This window comes from Diprion similis, chromosome 8 (genome assembly GCF_021155765.1).
Source record: "Diprion similis isolate iyDipSimi1 chromosome 8, iyDipSimi1.1, whole genome shotgun sequence".
Lineage (NCBI taxonomy): Eukaryota > Metazoa > Arthropoda > Insecta > Hymenoptera > Diprionidae > Diprion > Diprion similis.
In genome coordinates, this window is record NC_060112.1 from 23,747,376 (window position 1) to 23,771,110 (window position 23,735).

The following is a 23,735-nucleotide window of genomic DNA, read 5'->3' on the forward strand; positions in this document are numbered from 1 at the left end:
ATCACACAAAACAATTCATGCAACCATAACTTGTATGTTGCTCATAAACTGGGTTCTTTTCACACATTTGCCCAGACAAACTGGTGCATTTCCAGACATTCCTGAGTGAAATTTCATTCATATACATAGTTTTTACGATGAATTAAGTAGAAACAAAAAAGTTTAAGTGTCACTTGAGGTCTTTTGTGCCTCCTGCGTTGACTGAGGATATGGAAATTTCAATCGCTCTTTTCCCGTAAAGGGGATAAAGCCGCGTGGCTTTCTTGTTTATAAAATGTACACATAAAATCTCGCGAGCACGAAAAGTCCTACATGACAGGGTGAAGGTTAATCATCATTCACCTAATTGATGAGAATTAAAAAAAGAAAATTCAATTTTATGAATTTGATCAAATACATTTAAAAAATTAATTAGAAATGAAATTTGATAACAAAAGTAAAAAAATATTCTCTTACATCATAACTTGATTACTTATTTACTTCATGTATATCGACCGAAATTTAGAAACACTACGTTCATCAACCTTAATTTACCAGGCCGTTCAAACTTTTTATTGCACATATTGCACAGCATAATACCGCTTGCAACGTCTTATAAGATTATGCTTATTCAAATTAAACGCCATTTTGGGCTTACTAAATGGCCGCCGTAGGCTTTCTAAACGGCACTCGGCGGAGCCTATGCCACCACGGGCTATCCTCCATCCAGTTAGTATATGCAGGGTGACCCAGTACCCGCTGACTACCGGACACTGATGGATTCCTTACAAAGAAATCAGACGAAAGTTACTTTTGACGATTTTTTTTAAAGCAACGGTTTTTGAGTTAAAGCCGTTTGAAGTCCACCAATCACGGCGCGCAGATAAGGTCGGGGGTGCGAGCCTAGCGCGAGGCTAGCGCACGCTGCATCGGGCTCAGCTACCCTAGCCTCGCACTTGGCTCCCCGCTCGCTCGGTCCCATCTGCGCCGTGATTGGTGAACTTCAAACGCTTCGAACTCAAAAACCGATCGTTTGAAAAAAAAATGGTCAAGAATAATTTTAGTCTTATTTCTTTGCAAGGAATCCGTCAGTGCCCGGTGGTCCGCGGGTTCTGGGTCACCCTGTATATCAATGAGACCCAAACAAATTTAACCCCGATCGTCAGTCCCTCTCTGTGACCAATGAAAAACAATGTAATATTTTTTGAAGCAGTGCACTGTACGTTTGACATGCTAGAGATAATTTAATTAGAAATAAAAAAATCCATAGATGTCGATAATTGTGCTATAAGTACACTATAAAAAAAATCTAATAACGTTAAATAATTACAAATATATCGCGTATTTACGTTAACAGGCTTCATACTGGTACATTACTTCTTACACATGTCAGACGGAGACAGAGAGATGCTCAAACCTTTTCTCAGGCCTTATACTCAACTAGAAGTTCTAAAAATAACTCTTTACCATTAGCATGCCCGAGTGACTCTTTCAGTACTGTTGGATTGGTATGGAGCTACCTCTTTATCTTATCTTCTAGATTTCAGATTCCAGCCGCTCATTTGAGCTAAATACAATTCCTGTAATTTCAGTCAAATTTTGAGTCATTAAATCAAATGCCCTTGAGCAATGGTACAAGAAATAAAGTTGACAACAGCCTTGAAATTTGTTTTCAACAAAATGACTAAGTTTATTTTTTCCTTAGTCACTGCCCTGGAGCATATTCCAGAGGTACTGAAGTTTTGTCGAGAAATGAAGCTTCATGCCACAGGTGTAAATCAATTGCTGTATTGTCACTGCAGTACTAATTGACACTCAAATGTTCTGGTATGACAATTAGTGGATGAAAACGCAAACAATTTATGATTCCATGGCATCATTACAGTGACGAACAAAGGCAAAGAGAATTAAACTTTAACTACAGTCCTTTGGGTATTTTTCCTTTTAACGTGCTGACAAATCCATCAAACATATTTTTAAATCTTTCTGCGACAGTCTCACGATACTTCAGCTCATTCTTCTTCAGCCATTAAAGATTCTTCTCTGTACCCTCCATTCATCGATCGGCCTAACGCTTCACAATGAATCCCTCAATCTTCTATTGTCTGAATATTACACTAATCCGAATGACAGAACACTCGAGTAATGCATCCACGTCTGCATTGTATGTTGATACTTCCAGGTAAAGAAATTTGATACGCTACTCATCATTTTCGTGAACAAACTTTATAGCGACATTTTTTCTAATAACCATCAGATAGAGACAGAGAGATGCTCAACACTCTACATCCAATGTGACTACCGCCAATTTTGTCAACATGAGAAAAAAATTCTGTTCCACAACTGATATTCAAACACATTACTGTACTTTCATTATAGAACCAATTGTTTTTTAGTGTAAAATTTGGTAGATGAAAACACCAAAAATATATTTTTCTATGGAATTATTATATTGCCGAACAAGAAAATAGAGAGTCAAAACTTTAATAAGAGTCTTGACCATATTTTTTCCTTCTAACAATATGCAATTTATTCCAAATATATTATATAATCATCATGTGGTTTATATAAAGTCCCATATTTTTTATACAGTTCCTCAACGTTAGCCATATATTATTGCATGAGAAAAAATAGATGAAAGTGGAAATCAATCTCAAACTTTAACAATAGCCTTTCCACTATTTTTTCCTTGCAGCATTCCAGCGAATGCTTCGAACGTATTTTCAAATCCTTCAGTGACTGTTTCACGGTACTTCAACTTTTCTTCCTTCACCCATTGATAATTCTGCTCAATACCCTCCATTAAACGATGATCCCAACGGCTCACTATAAATCCTTCTATCCTCAATTGTAAGGTGACAACCATTTTCTGAACAACAGAACACTTTGGGAGAGCATCACTCTGAGCATTGTATGAGGAAATACTTCCACATACTGATACACGACCGAAATTGTTCATTTGATTCATTACAATATTAGAGATCTCTCCGCCGACCTGAGAAAATGAAAATATTTTCTGTCCATAAGTATTGAATTGAAGGCAATAAGAAACTTGCTCTTTACCGAGCAATCATTTCTTAAAGCAATAATAAGAAAGATTTATACATTGTCGAAGTAGCAGTCAACTTTGTGAGGAGCAGCTTTCTCCAGAGCTGCTGTAATATCTTGGGTTTTGTAATTGATAGCATGATCGAATCCAAGTTCTTCCTTGAGCCATTTGCACTTTGCATCAGAGCCCGCAATCCCAATCACCCTTAATCCAAGAATCTTACCAATCTGTCCCACATGAGAGCCAACTGCACCAGCTGCACCACTTACAACGAGTGTTTCCCCAGCTTTGGGCTGACAGATTTCAACTAATCCAAAGTAAGCGGTGTTGCTAAAAACATTATATATAATACTTCTGTCAATACTACATATCACAGATTTGACTTTGGCAGAATATTTTTTTCAAATTATTAGACTGAAATAGTATATCAATAGTTATAACAATACAATAATGAATACATAAATGACACTATACTACCATGAATTCTCTTAGTTTGCAATCAATAACGCATTGAGAATATCTAATAGAAATAGTGAACGTAAATATAATATCCGTGCAAATCTTCACACGGAAATATCAAATTTACAATATTACCACATGTTCATTTTAGTTAGAGGTCAGTATCAATCTTACCCTGGCCTGCCCAATACTCCGAGGCCTAAGGACGCGGGTAGGGTACCAAAATCAGGCAACACATATGGTGGCTGACCAAAGTGCTCCTTAGAATTTGGATCAATGATAGTGTGTGTACGCCAGCCCACATTAGCAACAACTCGTTTGCCAACTGGATAGTCTTTATTTTTCGATGCTATTATCTTACCAATTTGACGTCCAATCATCGTGATTCCCACTGGGTACCGCTGTGTGTACACCCTCATGTACGGATCAACAGATAAGAACTCAGCTTGGATAAGATATTCTACAAATAATTTTTATGCAAATTGTTAAGGCCACGTATATACTAAACTATGAAATTGGTATGCACAAGGCGACAAGTGATATTAGGTGATTTCAAATGTGTTGACAACCATGTTCAATGAGTGAGTAATTGAAAATGAGTTAAACAGCATATTCAAATTTCACAGTTGAATATTCAGGAAATTATTCCACGTTACACTGCATACACTTTTTCTTATATTTATTTAAACGTTACTACACAGACCTTCTTCTTTGAGAACAGGTAATTCTTCATCGACAATAGCCAAGTCTGATACCTTCGGCTCTCCCTCGAAGTGTTTTGCCAAGACGTATTTTTTTGCAATAACCATTATTGTACAATCTTGATTAAAGCTGTTAAGCTAGAATCAATGAAATTAACTCTTGGCTGGTTGTTCCAGAGCGTTTATTATAGACCTCTCTAGTTTATCAGACTGCACCCTAGTCTGGTCTTGACGAACTGAAGTACATCAGTCTTCTGGCACTGTGATTACACTCACTTACTCTAATGATTGGAGAGTGGTGCCATCTCAATGGGGATATCTATACACTCGATCTTTGCACTTAGCGATGCTCAATTCCAAACGATCTATTCATCCGTATTTATAACTAAAACGGAAACATACCACTTTCTCTTCGACACATGCTAGTTGTTTAACATGACATTGAAATATTGATCAAGTAATGATGTATCAATGGAACTGAATATCATACGCTACGTACGTTATATAATACTGAATACAATACTTGATTTTCGATACTGTCAATTTCCACTAGTCATTATAATCGTGATGTCATTATTCGAAAATTCGGAAGTGTGTTATGAACATAATATGAAATTAGATTCATCACTTTGTATTAATTGTCCGTTTCTTTCAGTTAGGATTATGCACAGATGCGACATACAATATTGCTATGACATTGACACGAGATCAACAGGTGGCATGATAAAAAATCTACTCTTCACTAGGCTCTTTTACTAATATATGCATACATTAGTGTATAAGTATTTACTGTACATTGCCCTTGAAAGTTTAACCACTTTTCCCGGAAAGCATTGCATTACATCAGCCAATCTCATCATCTGCCACCAACTATAGCACCGATGACTTGGCTCTTTTTTTTTTCTTTTATCTCAAAGCTAGAGACATGTAGTCATAATGCCAAATTAAAACAAGAATCATATTTATGCTATTATGTCTTACATTACACAAAATAATCTACAAAAAGATCAATCAGTAAAACGTTATTTCTCGTATTATATTTTTTTATTTTCTACCAACGATAAGCTGTTCTGAGTATGATATAAGCATCAGTAATTCAATTCTCTTGAATGTCTTTCAAAAATGTCGTATTCCAACTGAATTTTTACACTTTGACAATAGCTTTTCCAATATTTTCTCCTCGCAACACCCCGAGGAATGCATCAAGCATGTTCTCAAATCCAATTGTAATTGTTTCGCGATATTTCAGCTTATCTTGCTTTATCCATTTAAGATTCTGTTCAATACCCTCCATCCATCGATTCCTCCAACGCACCACTAAAAATCCTTCCAGTTTTAATTGGGAATTCAGTACAGCAGGCTGAATGATATTAGTTTTGGGTAACTCTTCAATATCTGCATTGTATGTGGATATACTGCCGCAAACCGCAACACGACCACCAGTATTCATTTGATTAAGTACAATGCTCGATATATCTCCTCCGACCTGAAATAAGTGAGAGTCAAATCTGATTTTAAAATCAGTGGTATGTAATGAATTTTAAAGCCACATACATTGTCAAAGTAGCAGTCGATTTTGTCCGGTGCAACTTGTTTCAAAACCTCGGCAACATTTTGAGTTTTGTAATTAATGGCATGGTTAAATCCCAGTTCTTCTGTGAGCCATTTACATTTTGCATCTGATCCGGCAATTCCGATTACTTGCAATCCACGAATCTTGCCGATTTGACCAACATGGGATCCGACTGCTCCCGCTGCACCACTTACAACTAGAGTTTCACCAGCCTTTGGTTGCAAGATTTCGATGACTGGGAAATAGGCAGAGTTTCTACAATAGTGGTAAAATATTGTGATCAAATACTATATTCCTAATTCATAGAAACATTCAGGAAGAACTAATCAATCATCATTACCCTGGCATACCCAACACTCCCAGTCCCAAGGATATGGGTAATCCGTCGAAGTCAGGCAGTATGTAAAGAAACTGATCATGGTGGGTACCGAAATTCGCATTGAGCACAGTGTACGTTTGCCAACCAACACTGGCAACAACACGTTTTCCAACCGGATAAGCCCTGTTTTTAGACGTTACAATTTCAGCAATCTGGAATCCAATAATCGTGGCACCCAGTGGAAGTCTAGGTTCATATGCTCTCACACCCGGATCAATGGATAAAAACTCTGCTCTGATAAGAAATTCTGAAAACATTCTCATACTTAATTGAGTTGTATTTGATATATCATTGTATCTAGTGAGTCATCAACGGCGAGATTTGCCTTATCATGGCCTTCAGAAATAAAATACCATAATAAATTTCTACACCTGTTAACATATCTATATGTGATACAACCGTTGATAGAACTAACAGTTACAAGCAAATTTGATTACTTATACTCTAATCAGGAACTCGACACTGACAGTCTGTAGTGTTGCAATTGTTACAAAATTCATTTGGTTTTCAGCTAAATCAACAACCAATTACAAGTCATGCCATGGTCGAAATCTTAGAGAAACATAATATCTGTGTGCACCAACATTTCTGTCAATGCAAACACTGTTATTATACCTGGTGGATGAAAGGAGCTACTCTAAATACCAATTAGGAACCACAGAAACAACAACTTTATCTTACTTGTGGCCACTTAAAAATTTCTATATTTACCTCCAGTCTTTAGAGCAGGTAACTTCTCTTCCACCAAAGTCAAATCCGACCGCTTGGGCTCGCCTTCGAAATGTTTTGTCAACACATATTTCTTGGTAATCACCATCGTCTATTGAAATCACTGTTGCAAAGTTGGGACTGATATACCTAGTATACTATTTATACCACTTAGTAGAGAATAAATACAGAGGTACATAAAGTTTCACCCAGTTTTATAGATAACTAGTATATCAACCTGTCATGAGAAGCTTATGCTTGAATTGATGATCGACATACGATATTAATCTGGCAGTAATCTGAGTTAGGCCCTATCTATACGCAGAATACAAGATTCCATACACTTAAATTATATGGAAACAATTGAAGGAAGATTTTGTTAGTTATTGCAAATCATTAACACGCCAGGACTTTTAATTTTCCATTTGCACACTGGAATCTAAATAATTTTTGAATGACACAAAGAAACCGTAATGTTATGTAATACTTCTTGTGTTTTCAATTTATAAGCTGGTCTGCTTAGAAATCTATGGAAAACCCCGTCAAAGTTTGGCGTTCGCTCTACCAATCACAACAATATGTGATTATAACAGACTGAAATTAAATAATTTGCTACCCTCATAATTTGTTAGTGAAAGGAAGAATTATTTGATTTTGTTTCAAACACATTCTAGGTGGATAATCAAACGTATCTAAAGATAAAATATTACCTCATTCAATTTCATTCCATACCATTGGAATACACATAATAAATAAGAAAAAATTATATCTTAAATTGACCAGTGAATATTGCAGGAAGAAAGAAATGTCAATCAATTTTAATTGTAAGGATAGGGCGACAAAATGGATGTAATACTGGCAGTGTCTCTTTAATGGTTTTTTCTTTGTTTTTCGTTTTTTTTACATGGATATTTTGATACAAAATATGTACAGTTGTTTACAAAATGAGGAGTATTAATCAAGGCTGAAGGCAGTACTGGTATTTGTGATTTTTAATAACTTGTCGGAACTCTTAGATATTCGTATCCTCTCCTCTGGTTTCAAAATCTCAGCAATGATTTTTTCATCACTACGCAAGTCTATTCGGCTAGATGTATTCTTACTTCTCCCACCTGTTAATGATGTTTGCGATTCGGCGCTCGTTTCTTCAGTCACAATCGGAAGAGTGTCCAATTGTGAATCAGGGTAATGCGACCGACCGTTGAGCCTGTTTTCCGGTGATACCAACACTGGATTCTTGTGGACATTTTCAACGGGCAATTGCGATTTTATTGAATGGACTGGATTTTCTTCAGTGCCAATTGGAATTTTCAGTATACTCAATGGTTCAGTATAAAGCTGCAGACAAGAAAAGAAAATGTTCAAGTCTTCGAACAAGGAAACGACTTTGCAGTTTTTACTCAGTAATCTCAAACATATAACTGTATATAAAAATTGTAACTTTCATTCATCAGAATACAATCCCAACTTACAGCATCAAAAGAGGAATCGAGAAACAATTCTTGAAGAAATTGCCGAGCTTGCAATCTGTAGGTACCACTAGCTAAACGTGCCCCAACATCTGAGAAGAGGCAGGTACCCTGACAGAAAGACATGAGTACAATTAGGTATTATGTGAATTAAAGATCATTCAAGAAATTTCAGTAATAATTTACAAACAATTCATTTTCACGTGCTTCTACTTCAACTTTGCCTGAACTAATTAGGCCTGTATGACCTCCGTTACACAAATGTAATTCTTTTAGTGTTGTATGAGAGGTAGTATGGAATAATACAACTATTCTGTTTTTACCTGGAATTTCTCAGGACACTGCTGCCTCAATCTGAGCAGTGCCTGCCGACTGTTCCTATACCAAACAGGATTTGCAAGACGTTCGACGTGCCTCAAAATTTCCCTGTGCAAAAGTAGATTTCTTTGAATAATGATGGGTGTACCATGTTCTCCAAATTATTAGTTTCACTGAAGTGCAATAAATAATTATAAAGATTCAGCATAGCCAAATATAAATGACCAATCTGAGAATCTAATTAGCCAAACTAGTGCAAACAAATTTATTTCCAATTTAGCTTACAAACCTGTTCAATTTTGTTTCACCCTCTTCATTTTCCTGGCTTTTTACAATCATTTTACTATCGCAAACTAAACATATACGACTGTGTTCTGCTTCTGTTTGATTACCAGAGGCTGATTCATCGCTAGTTCTAGGTATGTCATCTTCTTGTTTAGAGACATCTTCGGAAAATGTTGAAGGAACTGGTTTAGGAGGGTCTGGAAAAATGGCTGTCAATGTTCTTGGTAAACAAATCCCCATGTAACACTGATTCGTTAGTCCATTTTCAGGAGGTGGTGTTTGAGTAACTGTATGATCTGGTATCCAACTTCGAGGTGGCTCCGAATCAGCGATACTAAGTACTGATAAGCGTTCGTCCACACTGTACATCTATGGCAAAAGTGTACCAATAAAGTTGAGTATTAATGAAAATAATTTTATATCTGTAAAGTAGTTTGAAGTAAGGAGTAATATATAAATTAAATAAACCAATAAATTGAACTGAATCCAAGTAAATCACCTCAAGGCTGCTTCGAGAGTAGCTCTGCCTATAGTGACGTTGAAAACTTCGGACACGAGCATAACCATCTGCATCATGCTGACTAAATCCTGCTGTGCTTGCAATGGGACTTGGTGTATCTCCTCGGTCCCTGAAATCAGTGTTTTGAATATGCAATTTATATATTTACAAATTATTCTTTCAATCGAATCGCACTATAAAATAATTAAAAAGTGTAAATAACGTTATGGTAGTTTCGATGAAGATTAAGGAACCTTTTATGCAAGCTATGCAAAACTACTCACAGAAATGGGTAGCGTCGAGCCTCCAGATCTGTAGCAGCACTTTCCGAGCGATTCCTACTCCTGTGGACTACAGGCTCTGGTAATTCTGGTTTGCCATCACTTAGACTTCGGTGGTGCCGGTGTAATGGGAGAGGACTTGGCATAGGATATGGACTACGAGGAGGAACGATTGGCCATTGTTCTCCACGCTTGTGTCTAACACAAGGCCAATCATAAGTTAATAATACATCTGCACCAGATTGTGTTGTTGCAATTAAGCTGAGCGCGTACATCGCTGTTGCACGAATCGAATAATGGGGGCAGGACTCGGCCATTGACACGATTACACCTATAATTCCCAAATTGTTCAATAATTCGACACCCATCACAGACGTTCCTGCATGTCCCAGAGCCCATAATGCCGATTTCACCTTCATTATTCTACTATCAACATCAGCTGAATGATCATCTCGAGTAAAAGTATCTCCTTTCCAGCTTTGTTCAGGGGTGCTTCGCAATGACTCATCGTAACTTGATTTTCGCCTAAACTCGACCAAAGACTCTGCCTTCCAAGATTTACATGGAGATGATGTTCTCCAAGGAACATCTATCTGTTCTATATCCTCCGAGTCAATGATCGTTTCCAAACGACTCGATTCCAATGTGTCATCTGTACCTGATTCAGTTGATAGTATGTGTCCGTCATCAAGGACCAAACGGTTTCCTCTGTTACTTTTTGATTTCAAATCAAGTTTCATGTTACCACATTCCATACGAAATCTCAACATTATGTGAACAAATCGATGAAGCACGTTGCGCCGCAACAGCAACTCTATTCCTGCATCATGCTGTACCAGTTGGCCAATTAAATGGGGTGGAATAAAAACGTCATGTGTTTGAGGGAGATTTTGACTAGATCTCCTATGATAAGTACCATTTTCTCCTCTTTGGCGGCGTGTAAGAGAATCATGTATCTCCCCGTCAACTAGTCCAACATATCTTTCAGAAAACCCACCAGGAGTTATCCACTTTTCTAATTCGTCAGTTGGAGAAGATAGACTACCAAAGATAGAATGCAATGAGTAAAGCCTGATCTTTAACAAATATCCACGGTCTCCCAAATGGTCCATCCAATTAGCCCAATTTGTGTTATCTTGTCGTTGCCGAAAAAGTACTTCCAAATTTTCGACTTCATCACAAGCTTCATGTAACGCCTCCAATGCAGCTAAGGCCACAGTTTTACTTGCATCTTTCAATCTACCCCAGAGAAGTCCGATTGCCCATTGATGAGCATCTAATAGTTGAGCTCTTAATATTACACGCAAAAAGTGAGTTGCATAAAGCCTTGTACTTTCAAGCTGTGCTTCAACAATTATTTTACTAAATACCTTACGCGGTATACCTTCGTTAGAGTAATCCAGACTGGACGTTATCAATTTTACATAACAGTCGTGATTTGTCGCAAGTGCAAGGTTTTGCAGTTTTTCAAGTAAATTAAACCGATTTAAGACGACTGTTCCTTTGGCAGAATGACTTAATTGACCAAGGAATAGAAAATACTTTTGACAACAGGTCGTTGACATGTGTCTTGGTGAAAATAAGCAGTCGTGAGCAGATTGCATTGATGTAATAGCTGTTATTTGCTCTGCGACGTCACCAACAAGTTCAGCGAGTAACTGGTTACCCTCAGGCTCATGGAGTTCAAGTAGACAGTTGATTAAGTCGCATCCTGCCAACGTCGCTTCTCTTGCCAATACGGCATTTATTCCCAATTCTACTCGACTGTATTGATTACAGGAAGGTTTGAAGTAACGAACCAAACGCTTGACAAATAGTCTGTGATCAGAGTCTTGCAGCTTGCGCAGGGCGTCGTCTCTAGAGCGTAATATGGAACGTACAACAGGCCAATTCCATGCCAGTGCATCCTTGAAGGTGATTACATGAGCATCTCTCAGAAGGGGTGTCGTAGGGGATTCCCTTCGCAGCCAATGTCGACTAGTAGGTCTTTGCCGCCGAGGCAAAGTAGGCCTCAACCAAGTGCCTGCTTGTAATACTCGATCGAGAAAGAGACTAGCAGGTGCCGGTCTCCGTCTCATAACTGTATGCATTCTTCCCAGAATTGCAACAGCTGCTAAAGCTTGATGTCTACCCGCGCTAGCATGTTCCAGTAAATTTGGCAATGGCGGAGTAAGATCACAAGCTTCTGGAGGAAGTAGTGCGTGAGCTAAATGTAGTAATGCTCCTAATAGTACAGCGGCTCGTACAGATATAAAGGTATCCGAAGTCACAATAGTCTCTGCAAGAGCTTTGTGAAGGCCACACTCAAGCAGGGCGTATACCAACAGTGCCAAGTGCAACTCGACAATATTAGGTCTATGTCTGGAAAGTGGTGGTAGTATGGATCTGCCTTCGGCCGCCACAAATCCTTCAGAAAGCTTCCAAGAATCTCGTGTGCGACTTGGGTCAACTGCGGCTAACGCGACATCTGGTTCGTCTGTCCATGCAGGAAGTGGAAGTCCGAGTAATTCGTAGAGCAGCTCAAGTACAGCACCACGCACTTCCAGTTGCTCCACATACAGAATACCAGCAATTGCTCTAAGTCCAGAACTATCATTTGGATGACAGAAGTGTATTATACCAGTATATGACCGTAAAACACTTAACAAAGCCAGCTTGCTCGCTGCAAATCTTTGTTCTCGTTCTTCCTTTGTTCTCTCAATACCGGTTGAATGGAGTTCGCAATAAGGTGCAGCAAGACACAGTAAAGATACTCCATTTCTCGTCTCTGGGTTTCCCAGTAATTTTAAAAGAACACCGACTACAGACTCTGTAATCGCTGGACTCTGTCCAGTCATAGCAGCTCTTGTTAGGGCTCCAACACCACCACAACTTATTAATAAATCTGAGTTTAATACACCTAGTTCGCACACAGCTGCCAGAAAGGCACGAAATATCGGATCCTTTTCTTCTACACCCCCATTTGTCAAACTTATTAAAGACCTGGCAAGTCCGGGGCTGAAGTGCTTAGGGGCTAATAGTAAGATTCGTCTGACTAGTCTTAGCGCCTGTATCCTTTCAATTTCATTCCTTAAATTTAAATCCATACTTCGGGCAACCAAGTATGGATATTGTAGTTTATTCAGCGTAATAACATCCTGCTCTTTTTTAAGCATATATCGCACTGCACGTAAAGCTGCTGCACGGACTTGTGTGGCTTCATTGATAAGTCCAATACGAAGACTGTAAAGAAAAAAATCACGTTTTTAAGAAAATCAAACATGGTTAATAACGAACTTTGTGAGCAGTCAGAATGGCCATTCATCTTATTGAGAAGAATAAATCTACATCGTAAGGTATATTTCACCATCAGTTCTAACATTATGATTGTGCTTCTGGATATTTAATAGGCTGAAAGATATAACAAATGTGAAATTGAGTAAAGTTTTTAAAGGATGATTGTTGACGGCTTGTACAGAACACCTTATGTTAGAAATTTAATTATAAAGTACAAATAATATAAATTAATATCTCACCAACAAAATAATTCCTTAGTACAGTAGCCATATTCCACAAGATCATTCTCGCTGATGAATTTCACAATGGCATTTAGATAAGCTAATTTTCTTACGTTGGATATTCCTTGGCGTTGACATAGATTCGTTAATACCTCTTGTACATTTTCCTTTATATCTATAAAACAAATCATTCGTATCAAATGGCATTTGTAACCACAGAAAGACAGGTAAAGTTAGTGTTTGGAAATGCGACGAGCAAGATATTTCAACTTTTTTCCAAATATTTGCTTATGGCTGTGAGTAAAGGTATGTAAATCAAGTTTCAATGAGTACCGGCGTTGAAGGGATCATAGCATATTCACATCTCATTTTAAAAAGCAAAGAAATTCGATATTAGAATGTGATGAGAAAATGAGTCTGAGATACCCAGTGCTATGGTTTTCACGTTATAGTTTAAAAATAAATTACCAGATTAGTTTGATACTGGGGAATTGTTATTGATGGATATATTCAACTGTTATTGTTATTATTGATATTTTAATTGTTGTGATTATTAAACATACTGTTGTATAACATTCGAAAGTAAGATTGACAGGTTAGGGCTAGGTTACTAACCTTTTGACAGATCCAGTTGCACGGAATTGTCTTCGGCATCAGGATGACCTACGACAACAGATGAATTAGTTTTCGACAATGAGTTCATTCAAAATATGTAAAAAAATGAGCATACTTTTATGAGATCTATTAGACCGTGAACTCCTTCCACGAATCATCCAACTAGCCATTGCTATTCACTGCCGGCCGCTATCCACAGGGACATTTAATACTTTCGTCCATTTAATAGTATCTTTAACCAAAAGATAAGTCATTCTTAAAACACCGAAGTACTATCGGGGCTTTAATTATTGATGAATTAAGTGTGACTTGATTCAAGTGACACACGTACGGACGTTGAACTCGACATAGTGTAGTTTCGATTGTTGTAGAATCTAAAGGAAAAATTCTACATAGGTACGTATAGGTGCTTGGGTAAGATCGGAAAACAATCGAAGCTTTTCTCTACACTGCGATCTGTTATTCTAAAGAGCAACTACGAGGATATTTCGTAAAAGCTCCACATAGAGGCAGCACTATCCAGATTGGCAACATTGCACCGATTTATCCCAAATTAGGTAAATAAAAATTCCGTAAATTCTCATTAAAATCAATATTGACGTAGGACAACTGTTACTTAATTCGACCCTATATTGTCCCCCTATAAAATTAGGCAGAAATATAAATAACAGACGATTGATATCGCTTGAGACTTCTAAAGTATGTATGTACAAATTTACGCCTGACGCGGTGAGCAAAGGCAATTCGATGTCCGTCCGATGTACGGCGAAACTCAGTTCGATAGTGTAGAAATTTCTGTGAAGCAAAATTTTGCTCAACAAGTATTTGATGTAATATGTAATGATAAAAAACAAATGTGTTACAGGTCACGCAGTCTATTCTTATATGCTATGGTATAAAATATAGAGGGTAGAGAGAAGCAAAGAGGATAGGTAGGAGGCTCAACTTGGCGCATTTCACATTAAGCCAGCTGCGGCCGAAATTTCGGCAAATAATAGTTCTAATTCTTGTCGACGGCAGCGCTGGCGCAGATTATTCTCCGATTTGTAATTCAAAGTGGGGGATAACAATGTGTTCATAGGTATACAGACGTATGTATATAGGGTGACCCAGTACTTGCGGACCACCAAGCACTGACGGTTTCCTTGCAAAGAAATAAAACTAAAATTATGCTTGACAATTTTTTTTTAAAGCAAGGGTTTTTGAGTTAGAGCCGTTTGAACTCCACCAATCACGGCGTGCGGGCCTGGCGCGAGGCTAACGCACGCTGCAACGGGCCCAGCTACAATAGCCTCGCGCTTGACTCACGCGCTCGGTCCCATTTGCATCGTGATTGGTGAACTTCAAACGGCTCTAACTTAAAAACAGTTACTTTAAAAAAAAAATGGTCAAGCATAATTTTAGTTTTATTTTTTTGCAAGGGATCCGTCAGTGCCCGGTGATCCGTGGGTACTGGGTGGTCACCTTGTATATATATCGAGAAATAGCTTTGTGGGCGTCACGTAGCGGCGAAAAGAAGAGTTACTATTTACTTGAGTTTTGGCATTACGTGCAGCGCCGAGTTGAGCCTCTTTCTCTCTACCGTCTCTACCCTCCATGAGATAAACACAACAAAACGGATGGACTAATTCATTGGCATATTCTACCCAATAGATTTCACCATATTTCTGATCAGTGAAGAGTCATACGGAAGAAGAAAGAATAAAAAGATTGTATTAGAAGATGTCAACAGTAGTCAAGAGTTAACCTGTCTGTCAAGCAAATAGTAATCCTCCAAATTTAGTAAGTTTTCTGTAAATGATAGAAATATTAATCTTACGACTATCCACAATTATTAGAAACGATACTTGTACTTACAAGGAACATCACTTTGGTTTACCCCTCCGATTTTGTTGCAATTCATGTCTGTCGTAGAACAGTCAAAACTACACAAGTGTTTGTGTAAAGGGGTTAAACAACCACCCAAGTAAGGCATGTCACGGAGCGATTTGGCAGTTTCCCCCACAAGCAATTGACCGATTTCAATGATTGAAAAACGAAAATTTTTCTCATGTAAATCAATGTAAAGACCACTATAGATACAGAAGAAAAAAATAAAATTGAGGGGCAAACTGCCTTTAACTAAGTCAACAGAGATATTCATTTTCATTCAAAAAATCATAACCAAAACTAATTTCTATGTCTAAATAAAATTCTTGCGGGGTTGCATAGCTAAATGTATACATTTTCAGGAAAAAAATATAGTAAAGACGCTACTTTCAGAAACTATAATTATTTTCATCAAAAAAATCAGAGAAAACAATACTCTTTGCTTTATTTTCAGTTTACTTATGAAAAATCTTTTACAAAATTAGAGTAATTTATTAATTTACGGAATTACAATAAAAACATGTTTCCAATTATTCAATCAAATGCTGACGAAACCTTGTCAGCATTTTCGATCTCAGAGAAATGCTCCTTGCCAATTTTGTGGTCTGATCCACCTTCCGAAACTTCGTCTTTAGCAGTTTTAGGTTGTTCTCTCAACCAATAACGAATATTTTCTAGCCTTCCCATCATACTGCCCATAAAAAATGATATATTAATTTTTACATTTTAATTCTGAAGTTAGATTCGTATAGTACATGCATGTACATACATATACATGCCATAAACAACATTTAAAAAACGTTAAAATTATTATCACCATATCAAATCGTAAGAGATAACATTTCGCTTGACTGTATCATAAATGTTTGCAGTAAAATTTTCGGTAACACTAAAATTCATCTAACCGTATACATTACAGACCCTTTGCACCTGGAATTTCCTGACCTAACATGTGGCACCGAAAGGAATTTCAAGCCGTAGTCCTTGCTGGAAGCAAAGGATCCCGAATGACAGAACTGACAGCTGGTCGAGCCAAATGCTTGTTGCCAATTGGAAATTTTCCCATGATCTTCTATCCTCTAAAACTTTTAGAATGTACTGGGTTTATGGAAGTCATTGTTGTGGCACCAGAAGACTTAAAAAATGAAATAGCGTCAGCCATAGAAGACATGGGTTTAAGAACTAAAATTGATTTGGTTGGAATCCCAGGTGGGGATGATTTAGGTACTGCCGACATCCTCCGATCAATCCACGAGAAGTTCTACACAGACGTTGTTGTTGTATCCTGCGACTTGGTCACGTGTGTTGATTTAACTGCAATTTTCGATTCTTATAGAACTCATTCAGCGAGCATTACTGCTCTGCTGTTCCAAGTTCCTACTGTTCCTGACAAATTTATTAATCCTGGACCAAGGAGCAAAGTGAAACCAGAGAAAGATTTGATCGGAATAGACAAAGAAACTGGTCGTTTAATTTTTCTTGCCTCTGCATCAGATTTTGAAGAAACGATTAATATATCAAGAAAACTCTACAAGAAACATATGGATTTCCAAATCCACTCAAAACTTTTGGATGCGCACTTATATGTCATCCGTAAATGGGTTTTGGATTATCTTGTTACTGACAAGTATGCTTTTTAGTAAGAGAGTAACGAACAATTAAAACCACAAGTATATTTTTACTGCCAAAATACTGATTAATTTAGTTTTTTTTCTACAGGAGCATCAGCTCTATTAAAGGCGAATTATTGCCATATATTATCAAGAAACAATTAGCAGCATCAAACAACCCCAAAAAAATGGAAAAAAATACATCTATCATAGGAAAAAACACTAAGAAAGATGTATTTCAATTTGCAATGGAAAACCCTTGGGATAAACGCCACAAACCTTTATGTGTTTTGATTGCTGAAATGTCAGCATTTAATGACCACTCGACAAATTTGGAAAGTGCTTATAACGGAGATTTGATAAAGTGTTATGCCGTCATTGAAAGTAATCAATTTGGAGCTAGGGCAAATAACGTGCAGATGTATGCTCTGGCAAACAAAATAGTAGGTTGATCTGTTATTTAAATTTTCATTCTATGTTACATGATTGGAAAATTAATATAAATTGGTTATCGAGGATTTGCTCTGTTTTATTTTTGCACAATAATTTTTGATTCGACAACTCCCACTCTGAGTGACGTCTGAGGGGCTGTGTTATAAAACATAAATCTCAGAAATACAAGCTGGAATAACTTTAGCCTACTAATTAGGTTACATTGATTATATTTCCAGATTAATGAAGATTGGTTTTTTATGGATGAGGTGCCACTAATAAAACCTTCTGAAGAACCAGTGATCAAAAGCAACCAAGTTGTAAATTGCCGGATTAATAAAAAAGTAGTTATCAATGAAAAGACATCACTAAAGGACACTTACATTGATACAAATTCAGTTATAGAAACGAAAACAAGGGTTTTAAACTCCATCCTGATGGAAAACGTGGTGATCAAAGAAGGGTAATATAAAAAACATCTTTTTTGAATAATAAAATAAACCCAAATACATTATTCACTGTTTTGTCTGTTTTTCAGATGCGTAATTAGCAATTGCATATTGTGCAATGACAGTGTAGTCGAAAAAGGCTGCGAGCTAAATCATTGTATAGTAGGAGCCAATCATACGGTACCAGCTGGTAGTCGGTATTCTGATGAAGTTTTGACTGATATTGATAATCTAATGGAAATTTAAAGATTTGAGAAAGTAACATTATTTGCAATGTATTTTAATAACATCAAATACTACAAAATAAATAATTTGTTTACTTCTAATTATCCGTTATTGCTAATTGATCATTCAAGTATTCTAATATGACGTGGACACTATTTCCCACAGGAAACATGGATTGTTCTTCTAGTGCTTAGCAACCGACATTCGAGTAGAAAAAAAGAACTCAAATAGTGAGAAACTAACATGAGTGGATAAATACAGCCTATTTTTTTTCTATTTTCACCAGGTGAATAAATGGCGTTTAAACTGATGCTGTACGATTTAGCCAGTCAAAACAGTTAACTTGGCCAATTAGCTGAAAGTTAGCTGGCTAAAGTAATTAGCCGTCCACAATAGTTGACTGATTACACGGCTAAGCCGGCCAAAAATACCAAAAATTATTCTAAGGTATGCAGACCTTAGTAAATGACAAGTATCACAATTTGACGAATGTTAATTTTTATTCTTAGCTTAGCTGATTATTATTGATTGATCAACTTTTTAGGTACCTTGAAGAATTAGATGACAATAATTCTGTAAGGTGAATATAATAAAGCTTATTCCAGTTGCAAGTTCTAATCTGAAAGCTGAAAAATTTACTTGCTCGTTAGTTATGTAACATACATTTTTAGGTTTAACCGGCTAAAACGAACTGATTAGCTAATCTTTGCCGGCTAAGTCGGTTAACCGGCTAATTGTTTTAGCCAACTAACTTCCAGCTAATTAGCTCGGTTAAATGTCTTGACCGACTAATCCGGGGAGTCGTACAGCACTAGTTTAAACCGTTTCTTAAAAGGTACTGTTCGCGATCGGAGGAAATTTCAAACTTACGCGGGCTTTATCTGGCATAGGCTTTATTATACCCAGACTACTGACTCGGACCTTGATAAAATATTTTCAATCTTGAGACAACGGAAGGCAGCGGATGTTTTTGAAATGGAAATAAATATCAAATTCAGGAACACGCACGTCTCTTCTTTTCAAGTGAACCTTCGTGCAAGATGGTGAGCGTGTATTTTATAAATTCAAATCCAGTTATTTAAAAGCAATCCGTATTTCAATGAGTGACAAATGATTATCTACAACTCCCAAACACTTTGTTGTGCGAAAATAATTTCGTAGTTCCCTTGTCAACTTTCCGTAAATGAGAGATTGTTTAACGCTACTTAGTAGGGGAGGTTAGGATCCTGTTTGTGTGCAGTTACATGCGGTGTTTTCTTCTGACAGAATTATTCAGGATCTCCATACGGTAGTTCTGTGCAAATACTGCGTCTATTTACGTTTTACAATTTTCATTACAGACGAAGGGAACATCCAGCTTTGGTAAAAGGCGTAATAAGACGCACACTCTGTGCAGGAGATGTGGACGTAGCTCATACCACATCCAAAAGTCGCAATGCGCTCAGTGTGGATATCCTCAGAGAAAGATGCGATCATGTAAGTTTCTGACCATTCGTTGAAAGTTTTTCCCCGTGAACAGTTCTAGAAAAGTAATTCTACTCCGAACTCGTAAGCTTCCTCATAAATATCGTTTGAGAGAATCACTGTTAATTTGTGTAATCATGTGACTTATATCTTTGTGTTTTTATTATTATTTTTATTATTGTGTTTTTTTTTTTTTTTTTAATTCAGAATTGAATGGCTAAATATGCCTTTTAATTTATTCAACTAATTCTCACTCACATGTGGTAACGTAGATAGTTACTATATAACGATCGTCACCTTAAAAAAAATAATTAGTGTTTTTAGCAATTTTATCAGATGGACACATTTGTTTTTACTGAATGTAATTCGAACTCATACCAGCTCCATTTACTCACGATCTTTTTTTTTCAAAGATAACTGGTCAATCAAAGCCAAAAGGAGGAAGACTACTGGAACAGGCCGCATGCGTCACCTTAAGATCGTTCGACGCAAGTTCAAGTAAGTTTATACCTATTCTTTGGCAAATAATAATCGACATTGCAAAACTTGGATCAATCAAATTTGAAACAAAATCAATGTATTTCAATTGGTATACTACGTTTCTTATTCTTAGATTTTATTGTTACAATACCTTTTCTTTTATTGCAGGAACGGCTTCAGGGAAGGTGTACCCAAGCCCAAGGCTGTTGCTGCCAAGTAATTTACAAAAACCTTATTTAAGACTTGTGAAAACTTCGAAAATTCTAAGACCTAATAAACAGCTTGAACTTTATATAAAAGCTTATTTCTTTATACAAATAGATCGCTATAAAGTATAAAGCTGATAAAACCTATGCTGATATTCCAAACAATACGGTAGTTTATGAAAGGAGTTTGAAACACATCAATGTAAGCTTGAAAAACTAACTCAAGGTCTCATAACACATCGTAAAAGGAGTCGATTTTCAGAGGAATTTGACACAGTTTATTAAATATTAGTTTCAGAATGTGATAGTAAATGATGCTACATTCTGGTTTATTTAAATAAGGCATACAATTCAGAAATCTCCAATAAACATACCAAAGTAATATTGTTTCAGCAATTCAAAGCAAGCAGACATGAAGCTGTAGGATTCCCGTACAAAACTGCGATTTTCTCTCTCTTGCCTCATAATCGACAAAATCGAGATCGCGGTGAAAAAGTAACAACTTGTGGATGCATTTGTCATGCCAAAAACTACAAGTTTCAGTGGGTGATAGAAATAATGATGATCGTCCTTGGCGCGAACGCGCAAACGCGGCATTTTTGACAGCGATTCCGAGTCTATTTAGCGACGCTCTCTTGCAGAGATATCTTAGTAAGATTCAGTTTTTGGCGCGAGATGGAACATATGAGTTATCCTGTGTGTTACATAATCATATAACGCTAAAATTCAACAACCTCAAAACGTTATGACACACCAAATTCAGCTAATTTTTTCTCTACGCAAACACCAAAAAATTAAGAACCATATCAGATAACACAGGCTTATAAAATAAAAATAAATCTTGTTACCCTTGTCTCTACCCTTGTGTATTCAGATAAGCCAACAAAGTTTGAATCTATTCCAACTGACATCAGCTACAACAACCCTTTACAAATAAAAAATTATGCAGTCCATCACATAGTACTGGGAGATATATCAATCATTTGAAAATCTCACTGGACAGCTAGGTAAATGGGTATACTTGGAAAGTTGTTTGGTACGTATAATGAGTTGTATTGTTACCATTTGTCTCTTAGTTTGTTACCTAATACAAGCAGTAACCTTGCATCTTTTTTGGCAATGAACAACTCTTCTAAATGTGAGTCGAGGCCATAAGGATGTAATTGTAATAACCAAATGTGTAATGAATCGTATTCTGGAGATTAAAATTAGGTTTGATATATAGTTAAAAGTTTCACTCATTAAAAATTTTTTTTTCCAATGATTGACATTTAATTTGAAATTTAACATGACACATTTAAATGTACATTTGAGTAATAGTTTGGCTTGACTCAATAAATATTTCTATTTCTCTTAAGAAATCGAAATCTTCTTATGTGACAAACTTTGTTCTTCAGGAAAGTACCTGTTAGTAACAAATACTGTGAGTTGCGGTTTAATGATGGGATTCGGCGATCTTTTCCAACAGGGACATGAGCATTGGAAACAACGCAGCAGGAACGAAAGCCTTTCCTCACAGAGGGGAAAGTCGTTACAGCTTGATACAGAAACTAAAAGAGATAATGAAATAAACTCAATCACTCTACCTGATATTGACGATAATGATAAAAAATATGTCCACGATTACATACGAACTAAAAATATGATTACAGTAGGCAGTATACAGGGTCCATTTCATCACTACTTTTATGCAATATTAGAACGTACGATTCCAAAAAAAGATGCAGTTTCCTTAGTCAAGAAAATACTTGCAGACCAATTGATCGCCAGCCCTGCATGTCTTGCAATTTTTTTCTGTGGTCTTGGAGTTCTGGAGCATAATGAAATGGGAAGTATCCAGAATGAAGTTGCATTAAAATTTTTGGATACCTGGAAGGTAAACACTTTGGAAACATCCAATAGAAATCTGTTAAGCTTAAAAAGGAATACACGTTGATATTGAATTTGGAAATCTGGTCTGCCAGTATTTAAATGTTATTGATCAACCAAAACTTATGATGTGTTGATATTACATTCTTCCAGATTGACTGGTGCTTCTGGCCTCCTGTACAATTTATTAATTTCTTACTGGTTCCTATACAGTATCGTGTGATCTATACAAATCTAATGACTATGATCTACGACACATTTTTATCGTATATAAGATACGTAAGTAGATCAATCATCACATCACTATGGAAAAGAGAATGAACAGTAGCTAGACAAGCTGACATATTCCATTAATCTTAAAATCGTTAGATTTGCACTGTATATTTGTTTGATGGTGAACTATATTTTCTCCCAACTTTTTTGCAATTGCCCCTTTATCTTCATTCTTTCTTTTTTCTCTTTCTCCGTTGCAGGATGCAGAATACGACTGATTAATGAACAAATCATCAGCAAGTGGGCTTACAAGTAAAATAAGTGACGTGTTGAAAAAACCAAAAAAAAAAAAAAGCATGTATACGTATAAACAATAACGCTATAAAAATACACAGAAATTATTACATGTCTAATCGAATGAGTGTTTTTAGTTCAAAATCCATGTAAATACAGGTGATAAGCAGATATGTTGTTATTTAAAAATAAATAAGAATAATTTTTGAAATGTCACTAGTATTTGAGATGTATGTACTATTTGATTTTCCTTATTTTGTTTGACGTTTGGCAACAAGAATAGAGACAATCCATCTAGCCAGTTGCCAGTAAGCAAATATAACTATCCATATAAATATAACTAATTATTTATATAAAATAAAATATATATAACTATCAACAACAATGTATTTAACGATAAGTGTGCACGTCAACGCAGGTGGATGGGAATAGTATGCCCCACAGATGATATATGTAAACACAAATTAAAGACATGACGAGTACAAATATTAAGGGGGTGTCCTGGTCGATTTCGGCATCGACATATATATCTCCAAATATACAAGTCGACGTATCTCCAACACAAAAGGGCTTAACAGCCCTATTCTATACGCATTTCTGAACAAAAACACTCCAATGAATTTTTATTTGACGCACAAATAAAGAAATGGCACGGATTCTACGAAATCGCAATAACAAATTCATAGAATTCATGCCATTTCTTTATTTCTGTGTTAAATGATAACGTATTGGAGTGTTTTGGTTCAGCATTACGTATAGAATGGGACTATTGAGCCCTTTTTCACATTTGAAGATATTTGGAGATATAATAT

At 36.5% G+C, this 23,735-nt stretch overlaps 6 protein-coding genes and 1 long non-coding RNA gene across 7 annotated transcripts; 3 read left to right on the top strand and 4 right to left on the bottom strand.

The window, feature by feature from the left end:
- Window positions 1-1,680: 1,680 nt before the first annotated feature.
- On the bottom strand, window positions 1,681-17,535 carry LOC124409381. The gene is made up of 2 exons (XR_006929512.1): window positions 17,399-17,535; window positions 1,681-1,793 (listed from the first exon to the last, which is right to left on the bottom strand). It is a non-coding gene; the product is annotated as an uncharacterized LOC124409381 (long non-coding RNA).
- LOC124409377 (prostaglandin reductase 1-like) lies at window positions 2,596-4,363 on the bottom strand. The gene is made up of 4 exons (XM_046886956.1): window positions 4,191-4,363; window positions 3,662-3,947; window positions 3,085-3,358; window positions 2,596-2,974 (listed from the first exon to the last, which is right to left on the bottom strand). Exons 1-4 carry the CDS (start codon window positions 4,294-4,296, stop codon window positions 2,633-2,635), a joined length of 1,008 nt encoding a protein of 335 aa, XP_046742912.1. The 5' UTR covers window positions 4,297-4,363; the 3' UTR covers window positions 2,596-2,632.
- LOC124409379 (prostaglandin reductase 1-like) lies at window positions 5,244-8,014 on the bottom strand. Its single transcript, XM_046886957.1, has 5 exons — window positions 8,004-8,014; window positions 6,852-7,018; window positions 6,102-6,387; window positions 5,743-6,016; window positions 5,244-5,674 (listed from the first exon to the last, which is right to left on the bottom strand). Exons 2-5 carry the CDS (start codon window positions 6,955-6,957, stop codon window positions 5,333-5,335), a joined length of 1,008 nt encoding a protein of 335 aa, XP_046742913.1. The 5' UTR covers window positions 6,958-7,018; window positions 8,004-8,014; the 3' UTR covers window positions 5,244-5,332.
- Window positions 7,711-14,202, bottom strand: LOC124409370 (rapamycin-insensitive companion of mTOR). The gene is made up of 9 exons (XM_046886948.1): window positions 13,928-14,202; window positions 13,813-13,860; window positions 13,216-13,372; window positions 9,704-12,922; window positions 9,420-9,549; window positions 8,925-9,289; window positions 8,641-8,743; window positions 8,321-8,428; window positions 7,711-8,186 (listed from the first exon to the last, which is right to left on the bottom strand). The coding sequence occupies exons 1-9, from the start codon at window positions 13,980-13,982 to the stop codon at window positions 7,803-7,805; spliced, it is 4,569 nt and encodes a 1,522-aa protein (XP_046742904.1). The 5' UTR covers window positions 13,983-14,202; the 3' UTR covers window positions 7,711-7,802.
- On the top strand, window positions 15,450-18,499 carry LOC124409373 (translation initiation factor eIF-2B subunit gamma). The gene is made up of 5 exons (XM_046886952.1): window positions 15,450-15,594; window positions 16,601-17,308; window positions 17,401-17,734; window positions 17,963-18,186; window positions 18,262-18,499. Exons 2-5 carry the CDS (start codon window positions 16,632-16,634, stop codon window positions 18,416-18,418), a joined length of 1,392 nt encoding a protein of 463 aa, XP_046742908.1. The 5' UTR covers window positions 15,450-15,594; window positions 16,601-16,631; the 3' UTR covers window positions 18,419-18,499.
- An 896-nt stretch (window positions 18,500-19,395) lies between these two features.
- On the top strand, window positions 19,396-20,633 carry LOC124408532 (60S ribosomal protein L37). The gene is made up of 4 exons (XM_046885509.1): window positions 19,396-19,440; window positions 19,738-19,873; window positions 20,275-20,359; window positions 20,510-20,633. Exons 1-4 carry the CDS (start codon window positions 19,438-19,440, stop codon window positions 20,559-20,561), a joined length of 276 nt encoding a protein of 91 aa, XP_046741465.1. The 5' UTR covers window positions 19,396-19,437; the 3' UTR covers window positions 20,562-20,633.
- Window positions 20,634-21,036: 403 nt separating this feature from the next.
- On the top strand, window positions 21,037-23,131 carry LOC124409332 (mpv17-like protein 2). The gene is made up of 4 exons (XM_046886885.1): window positions 21,037-21,583; window positions 21,945-22,423; window positions 22,570-22,695; window positions 22,890-23,131. Exons 1-4 carry the CDS (start codon window positions 21,559-21,561, stop codon window positions 22,905-22,907), a joined length of 648 nt encoding a protein of 215 aa, XP_046742841.1. The 5' UTR covers window positions 21,037-21,558; the 3' UTR covers window positions 22,908-23,131.
- The last annotated feature ends 604 nt before the right edge of the window (window positions 23,132-23,735 follow it).